Source organism: Opisthorchis viverrini (genome assembly GCF_000715545.1).
Source record: "Opisthorchis viverrini unplaced genomic scaffold opera_v5_337, whole genome shotgun sequence".
Lineage (NCBI taxonomy): Eukaryota > Metazoa > Platyhelminthes > Trematoda > Opisthorchiida > Opisthorchiidae > Opisthorchis > Opisthorchis viverrini.
Window position 1 is genome coordinate 226386 of NW_008751995.1, and position 9672 is coordinate 236057.

At 44.4% G+C, this 9672-nt stretch overlaps 1 protein-coding gene across 1 annotated transcript in view; it reads left to right on the plus strand.

Annotated features, from left to right (window-relative positions):
* T265_15060 (hypothetical protein) overlaps positions 1 to 9120 on the plus strand; it is a gene marked incomplete at both ends in the record, with an annotated part of 17947 nt that extends 8827 nt beyond the window's left edge. Inside the window, 3 exons of the mRNA XM_009176427.1 lie at positions 2401 to 2598; positions 6347 to 6524; positions 8482 to 9120. Of these exons, the coding sequence (XP_009174691.1) occupies positions 2401 to 2598; positions 6347 to 6524; positions 8482 to 8726 (621 nt within the window). The remainder of the gene's footprint in view (positions 1 to 2400; positions 2599 to 6346; positions 6525 to 8481) is intronic.
* Positions 9121 to 9672: the final 552 nt, after the last annotated feature.

The following is a 9672-nucleotide window of genomic DNA, read 5'->3' on the forward strand; positions in this document are numbered from 1 at the left end:
ATACAATATACAAAACAATATATATAGACGAACCTTGTGGTTGTACGGCAGTGAAGCATCAGTGCCAACACTGATGCTGCTGTCTTTGATGACATATATATATATATAATATATATATATAGTCAATTTTTCATGTATTCCATCAAATACCCTATTGAGGTTATTCCTGGGATTCATCAGTCATTATAATGCTTTTGTGCCAGCAGTGCATGATATCCGTCGTCCACTAAACCGTGTGCTACTCAAGAACTCTCAATGGAATTAGAAAACTGATCACCAGGACATTTATCAGAAAATCAAGACTATGCTTACTTCCGGCTTACTTTTGAGACATTACGACCCATCACGTAATATCACTGTTGTGACCTATGCATCCAGCTACAGCGTAGGAGGAGTCATTTAATATACGTTTGAAAATGGCTCGGAAAATGCCATAGCCCATGCCGTTCGATCCTTGACAGCTGCAGAACGAATTACAGTCAGATCCAAAAAGAAGCTTTGGCGATTGTTCTTGCCGTGAAAATCTTCCAAAAGCTACCTTATGACCGCATGTTTACTTTAATTACTGACCGCAAACCATTAGTAGCCGTGTTCGGATCCAAGAAAGACATTCCTGTCTATTCTGCTAGTCGACTTCAAAGGTGAGCTACGATGGTACTATTACAACTTCAGCATCAAGTTTAAATCTACTGACAAGATCGGTCAGGCAGATGCACTACCAAGACTTTGAGGGAGCGGACCACCGGACTCCGAATATTCAGTTATTGCTCAGATCTCAGCTGAACTGGAAATGCGATGTGCACTTATGGGAGCTATTAAAGGTACTCCAATCACATTCACAATGATACGCACCATACAGGATCCGCTGCTGAGTTAAATAAAGAAGTACCACCTTTCCAAGTGGCCACAGAATATTAAAAACAAAGACTCGCTTCGGTTTTATTAAAGACGACCGTCACATTCCGTTTTTGATGATTATCTATTGTTTGCAGAGCGCATGGTTGTACCAGAGGGACTGAAAAAGCTCGCTATGCAACGGTTTCATAAAGGACATCTCAGGACTAACCGGATGAAATCATTGATCCGAAGCTATGCTTTTTGGCCTCATATTGACAGCCAAGTCGAAACGCCCGTCAAATCTTGCCACCAATGTGCGTTGGCTTCGAAATCCCTTAGAAAATCTGAACTCCGTTATTGGTCGGTACCACAAAATCACTCGGCGAATTAGAAATGTCATCTATGATGTTGCCGCGGCTTCGAAACGTGGGCTCATCATACAAATCAGTTCACAACCCACCTAGAGATTGAATGCGTTGCCTCTGGACATTTTGATCAGACATTTTGAACAGATCTTCTGAAGCACCCAAAGGAGGTGGCAATTTGAAATCAGAACATGCAGTCCTACTATAATAGCAAGCATGGTTGCAGAGTGGCATCGTGAAGTTCCACTTCCAAGTGCTTCCGTCGCCAGCTTGTTGCGGACTATGGTTTTCCTCATACTTTCTTAACACCGTGAACCACAGTCTGGATAGCCGCTTGACACCCTGATGCACTTGGCCAAACTATAAAAGCCGATGAACGTGCGAATCAGCTGATCAATTGAACACGGACGCGTACAGGCGTGTCATGTAAAGCTGAAAATGGGCTGTTCGCGAAGCTCGTGTGGAAAGTTCTCGGTGGACCAAAAAGTGATACGAAAAATAGAACCCATATGTGAAGAGCAAGTGAACAACAACCAATCAGATCTGTCTCAACAAAAACGGCTATTTCATTGGCAGTTGTGGAGTCCAGTTACGTTCGGAGCTTGTTCTCCTAACAGAACATTTTTAGAGATGTCTTGGTCAATCGAATTAACGTGTATAAGCCATGCTTTTCTCTGTTTAATAATGTGACCATGGCCCACCGATTCGCTCAAAGCCCCCTATACCCCTTTCATTTTCTTCTTAGGGATACCTCAGTATTTAGGGCGGGAACTTACTGACCGGAAAGTCCATGATTCGAAACCAACCTCTGCACCTCGGTTGCTTCGACCTAGACTTGATCAACCCTTCGTGCTTCGGGTATTCTGGAAGCCGTGCACTGAAAGGATTCTACATTTAAACGACTTATTTTTCTTTAAATTTAATCCATTTTCAACAAAACTTTTCTGTTGTAAAAGCAGAAGCTGACCAAAATGCATTCAATTTGTCAAACAAAGCCTGCAACTCTGACTGCCCACGGACTGTTGGATGTGCTTTGGCAATATTCCGAATGCGATTGTTTCGTCATCATCATCATCGACATATGAATAGTGGCTTGGCGATCACATCTATCCTATTGTCTCAAACCACGTAGAAGCCAGTGCCGTATCTTCTCGGAAACCTATTCAGTCGTTATATTTATCCTTGTTCTCACTTATAGCGACGCCTAGAGCTCTATAGGAAACGGAGGCGTCTATGGGCTCGTCTTCGTCGAACTGCAGAAGAAGCCAAACGATGGACCGCTTTGGTTGAAGTTCGTGCTTCCAATGGTCTCGAGCTGACTGACCCCCAGCCCATCTACCCCGCCTTGGCTGCTCTCACTGGGACTAGGACCAGGTTTCTCATAAAGGAAAAGGAGGTATCCCTTTTTCGCTATCCACTGCTTTGGTTTTTTTCTCAACATTGTTTCCCATCACTTGTTGTTGTGTGCGTATGGGAAACACGAGATGGTCATTTTTGTTTCCGGTGTTACACCATCAAGCGAGCATACAACCGGGACAACAACAAAAGAGTAGGTTATTTAACTTTATTTAACTCAACAGCCTTAGCTCCCTATGTCGATGAGATGACATTGCAATCGTCAGTATTATCCTACCAAACTGCACAGGAGGCAGAATGCCTTAAAAAGCGGTGGAATCTAGGGATATGAGTAAATGAGAAGTGAAAATTTCATTTTCGGCATTGAATCTTCAGAGATGTAGAACAACAGCCGTAATGTTGTTGAATGTCTGTGGCGTGCTGGGTTTTTTACAGTTCCAAGGTGCTGTGTCATCATTTGTGGACTGGTGTCCCCTAGACAAAGGGTTTACTTGGTGCTGAGTTTTACTGTAGGTTTGTTTTGACAAAATTTTTCATCAATATTTAGGTCACATCCCGCTTGAACATTCTAATACCGTATTGCACTTTTGCTGAATCAGTGTGGAACAGGTCAAACCAGTTCATTGAGCAATCTAGGTCACCTCTTCTTGATAGATTTTGCACGGATCCATCCGCTCACCAAATTACCCGACCATTCAGATGCTTTACTGCAGTTGTTCGTGTGTACTTTTCGCACGAAATCAAGGGCGGTGTCTTCATTCTCATTCTCGATATACCTACTATCAATCGGTAGTTCTTCTGAGAACCTTATCTCCCAGTTCACCCTTCAATAGAAGCAATTAGCCCAATCGTGAGCTCATGATCACTCCATTTCGCCAGCGGGTATCACCAACCAATAACTGTGACCAGTTGTATGTGTAGCTTGTACGCTTCCGGTGGAAGCTTTTGAAACCCAGCTCTTGCTTGAGTAGCTTTCTTCGTTGGAGATTTGTTTCTGAGACAGGATTTGCTTGACGACCCAGCGCCTAACTGATGTTCACCACCACACGTTTCGCTTCAACGACACTTCAACGCACAGACTTGCCTGCTGATTTCCAGTGCTAAACCCCAAAGCCACCGGGTCGAAGTTTATTTGAAGTGTACAGACAAGGATAGACCGATACCTTAGTTTGGACAGTTGCTTTCAGTGACTCGGGGTTCTAGTAAGGGACAGCACAGTTAATTTGTCGGATATACAACTAAGTGAGGAAAAGACCATTGTTTATTGGAAAGGGGACTAAGTCTCTCAGTGTGCAAAAGTGAGGGAGACGGATGGATTTTGTTTCAAGAACTTCCTACACTGGAAGCGGAAAAGCATCGAGTATAACTGGTCATGTTACTAACATTCTACTAATCAGTAACTCCGAAGATTGCACCATCGGAGCGGAGACTGCTAAAATGCAGAAACATGTTGGTGCTATCGCTTTTACGAAGACGGATGAGGTCACGACCGCAGTCGTGAGGAATAATAATGATTGTTTACTAAAGTTTAGCAGAACCTAGCTGATGAGCCTTCCCGACAAATCAGCAGTGCGGCTATTGCGTCAATAATAAATGGGAATAAGGTTGACGTTGGTAGATACATAAGATCCTTAATGAACTATTTGGATTCAGGTAATTGGTACCGGTTTTATTCAATGCAGCCACGAATTTACGGGCTACATGAAATTCGCAGTGGAGGAGTTGACGGCACAGGCTTCCCACCGCACCGGCCAGTTGGATTCCTAGGTGCCATAAGTGCCAACCAATTCTCAGGGCTTCTTTTGAAGGTGGCTGCAGGGCGCTGTGCACACAAGCGGTCAACTGACCAGCAGCACGAATTTGGGTCAAAAGCAGTTTGATGAGGTTACAATTGAGAAGGGTAGGGACTGCGGCATCAGGACCCAGCAAGGCATGAAGTAGAACAACAGTCATTCCAGTTAGGAACGTCTGAGGTTAGTCCAGTGATGCTGAACACAGTTCAGATTAAAGTAGCGTTCTAGAAATGGAAAGCTGTTACTCACGGTACTGATGAACTTGAAGGATCGCCTCCCAATCGAAAGGACTAAAGACTGTGTGTATCAGGTTAAATTCAACCATCGCAATAAAGTCTGCGTACGACAAACGACCGTGGAACTACACACCGGAATTACTGGGCCTAAGTTAAGGGCAACCAACTCGTACCAAATGCAAATTAATATTGGGTTCAGATGAAAGACTCGATGATGACAGGACATACGCCAATGCGTCTGTAAAATTGAAGTTTTCAAGATGTGGACCTCGATTCACGACACAGCTGGTGGCGGTGGCGATTGCCAAGTATCCCAGTGTACAGGACGTAGAGGTTGTAGGTGTGCAAACAGATGTTTTAGGTTATCCTAGTGAAAGGAGGAAAACCCTTCGCTGCGAAGTCGTTTATTGGTAAACACCAACTAAACAGTTACAAGCTATTGGACAGGAAAGTAAACGTCCCATATGCATATTATTAATCGTTTCCTTGAACTTTCATGGGTATTTATTGACTGTTACACAATTGTACACGAACACTGCGAAACAGTTCGACACCAAGGGCTACTCGCATACCTCATTAGTAGTATGCGCCATTACGCTGGTCGACACATGGCGATGCGCAGTTGTCAATCAAAGGGAGCACCTAACAGGGCTTGTTTGGATCCAGAGTAGAAACCCTAACTTGACTGAAATCATATAATCCTTCTCCTAATCTAATAGCCGTAGCAATAATCCACTCACGCAGACCAGCCTGATAGGCACCCAAGAAACTTCTCTCCATGGTCTAAACCAGACCCTCGACCCAGCCCCAGTTCATGTCACTTCCCCCTAGCCCATCGCTCGTAGCACTTGCCGACCCATAATAACAAAAAATCTCTCAGTCGACACGTGGCGCCGATTTAACCTGCCGGTAGGAAGGTACCTTGTCGATTTATTTCTTTTTTGCTTTAAAACGACCAATCTTGTGACCTTGTCACTTGGCCTGACCAAAGTTTTGTGTCAACGGCGCAAAATTGTCCACCAATGAAAAGACCGACTGTTTTCCAAAGGTTTTTGGAACTAAACATTCTTTGTCGGTTTCAAGGGTTTTTCAACCGAATATTGGTTTTATAAGAGTGGTTTGGTAATCTTATGTATCTGTTTCTCATGGACACTTTGTGAAGTAGATAGATCTACTGATTTTTGTGATGGTTAATTGGTGAGGAGAATAGTTAGCTCAGGTTCTTGTGTCCACTTCTACGCACTTCACGTGCACACTACATCTTGTGGTCTGGCCCCCACGACCGCGACAACTGTTTGACTAGCGCATACTGCAGTTCATGTCCTCTCTGGGGAGTTTATTTGATTACATTATGCAAGCTGGTGTTTGCAACTGTACTCTCGCTGTTTGATTAGACCACTCAGGTTGCACTGGAACCACCAATTAGGGATAGTTTTGGTGTATATTGTATTCTCCTAATTACGACGATTGATTGTGATGTCCTTGGACATACTTTGGCTGAATAATGACTGTCCGGTAGTTCCTGTGAAAAAGTCGAGGAATTAGACTGTCACGTGTCGTACTGAGCTCGAAAGTTATCACCGCCACGATGTGACAAGCGACGTAACTCTAAATCCTTTGTTTGGACGGCTTATTCGCAGTGTGGGACATTGAAAAAGTTGTGAACTAAGGCTTCATACACTACCCCATGAGCATGACTCGTTTTTTAACAAGCTTGCTGTACGATTTTGCGCCACGATTGTTTTTTTTTGCGTTTCAGGTGACGTTTGGTCGAAGTTCATTTGTATACAAGCCACACATCGACTTGTCCCGTGAGGGCGATAGTGCTCGTGTTTCACGTTGCCATGGACGCATCCGTCTGATGCCTGATGGTGCATTTTGGTTGGCCAACTTCTCTCCACATCCAGTATTTGTGGATGGCCATCCAGTGCTTGCAGGTTTGTTGACATTGTATCCCATTTCGGTCGCATGACCTCGCTGTTCTCAGCTATAAGGTCATTCTGTCGGATTTCTTCTTCCTCAGGATTTAGCGCTTATTTGCATGGATTTCTTTCGATGGACTGCGCATCGACGACACGGTCCTGTTTTCGGCACAATGTTTGAGTAAATCATATAATATTCGGAGGAAATAGTCTTTTATTAGACCTCCCCGCTAGCTATCTGTACGTCAGACCTGGAAAACGGAGTCTGATATGAGAACCCGGCTTCCATGTCGGTAGGTAGGTAATGTCGACCCTGAATTGACTAAGTAACGCAATGTTGCCACTGGTACGATTTTACACAGCTCCATTTGGGTATATTGGCTGTGTAAGCTCTTTGACACATTTCTACATTTTCTCCATCGTCCTGCATGGCCCACGCACTTGTATGTAATAATACAATAATAATCGTTCAGCCGTAGCACCTTTTCGATGCCTAGCCGCCATGTCCAAGCAAGAAAGCACAAGGGCTGGCATACTACCAGGTTGCCCAAATCTTTCGGTCCGTACGCTGGCATCTTAAATACTGGGCAATCCCGAGCATGTATCCGGTGGGATCATTCGGTGTTGAGTGAAAAGTTAGCTACTTAAAGGAACTTTTGTGCAAAAACCCTGTATCAGTCAGTTTATATGATAAGTTAACTCGGCCATTCATGAGTGACTAGTTCACACCCACTCGGTACGCTGTTGTTCAAAACACATTTGTTTTATGTCAAGCAAAGTTTTTGTAGGTTATTCCCCTTTTTCGACTTTCCATGGTAAAGAATTTCTCTCTCCCTTGCTGTTTGCTCGTTCGCCAAATGTGAACTACGAACCCTCGTACTGCGAGACCTCGTTAATAGGATATCTGCAAGTAATGTCCTACCTTTTCTTGTGACGGAAATGTGCGAACAGGAAGGTGTTCCCTTCAAGCGGCCAGTATATCCGTGTTTATGTAAACAACGAGACCGCCTTCCTCTGAAGATGGACGGGTTAAAAAAGACTGGCTCTAAATACTGGGCACCGATCGCCCAGTTATTGACTGTGACCACCTGTGTATTAAACAGTACGGTCCAAAAACAACTAAGCCTTGCCACGAGACCGATACGACCCCAAACGCATCTGCTGTGGATAGCAGTACGAACGGGCCGGATATCTGAATACACTTTCTCCGAGCTGTTCCTCAGTCCGTGATGTCGCAGTCCAACAAAATAAGTTGTTTACACAAGGGAGCAACGTTGTTACTGGATCCTGATGTAACGAACCAGCGTACTGGTTCACAGCCTTTTTGACCCTTCACTCCTTTCAGGGCGTGGTCCATGCCGGTTCCTCTCGCAGATACTGTCTATGGAAAGTTCACTTCAGTCCGATACCTATATTGCGATTCATTCATTCTTGCCATATAAAATGTTGGATTCGCTTGTTCTTGAAGCCTACCGAATGAAACATCGCTGCTTTACTGCAAGCGCAACGTTACCATTCAGTGGCTTTTTGTACCGTGCTTATACATCTCGACTGGTAGACTTGGCACCCCGAAACCAGAGTTGAAGCAACAGTTCGAAGCACAAGGCCAAACAGTCTTGCAGTCGACGTTGCAGGATTTTGAACTCGCAAGGCTTTGGGCCTTGTTCTTTCCTGGGCGGAAGAGGTGTTCACCGGCTGGGGTCAATGTCCCAATAAACAACTAGGTAAAATTATCACTTTCCTACCAGATGGGAGCGGTTTTCACCTGACCTTACAGTCAAACATCCATGTGAGAGTCCACGGGTTGTGCGGGCAATCTGAACAATTTTCCACTTACGCTCACTTGTCCTGACTATCATTATCACTTATTTCAAGTCAGCATGCTTATTCATTAGCTGTATGAATGTTTTAACCCTCGCCCGTCGGTTCTTTTGTTTTTAACTGCTATTTTCTGTATCTCCCCCCGTCACAGATGAAGAAGTGGAGCTGAGAGATTTAGCCACTGTTGTGGTGGCTCATATGACTTTCCGCTTCGACATCAACCAACTCTACGTAAATTCCTTATGTGGTGGCGGCACGGCTCCATCGGAGGATGCAAACGATCCGAAATCAAGCACAAATTCAGATGCTCCTTGCTCTCTCCTGGATGGTAGACCATCTCCTTCGCCACCTTCCGATCGATCCGTTAAGCGCTGCGATGAATCTTCGCAAATCTAGATTCCCTTCCCCACACGTCTCTGTACAGTTTCTCCGCTTTTGTCAGAATATTATCGATCGTGCTGTACATCACCTGCGCTTGACTCAAAGGACTGGAAAGTTGTTCATAGTTTCTTATCGTTAAATCGTCCTCTTATTTGGGCTAACTTGCACATAAATAACCTTGTTCATGTGACCTTTTGCCGGTTTGGTGTCCACACAAGCAAAATCAGACTAGTGCGTCATCTTACTGTCCAACATAGCATGACCCTGTAGTCTGTCGCTCCCACCTGGTGAGTTAAAACATGTCGGCTGATGGTCTTTGATGGGTTGTTGAGTTTTTTCTACCATAAAAGCCACAAGGGCATCATTTTTAAGCATTCTGTCATCCCATTGCCTGGCCTTCGATAAAAACATGTTGGACTTGTGTTTTTCTTCTCTGCCTCGCAAACTCCATCTTTATGTTGTCAATCATTAGTGCACTGCTGCGGAAGGGTACAAGAAATCTGTCATACCTCCACAGAAACCTAGATGATCTGGATCAAAATGACAAGCTTACGACTACAGGTTTGTCCTAATTGAGTATGAACGGTTTATTCAGAGTTGCTTGTTATTAAAGTTACATTCGAGCGAATTTTAAAACGAATCACTGGGTCGGTTGAAATAAGGGGTTGCGAACTGAACAACCTTCATCTTGTGAGCGGCATGAACGTGCTTAGGTTGTACGAGCATTACCGAACTGCATGCATTCTGTAACAGTTGTCCCTTTGCCATAAAACAACGTTCTGCGAACCGGTTTGCGGGTGCTATATTTCAAACTGATGTAGCAATAAGGAGCACCGGTCGGCGAACAAGATTTTTTCTAATACTTCGTCTGCTGACTACTTACTACAAAGGCCTGATGTGATTAGTTAAGACTGCACTCATTCCTGTCACCTGGTCACGCACCATAGATCCTGCGACAAAA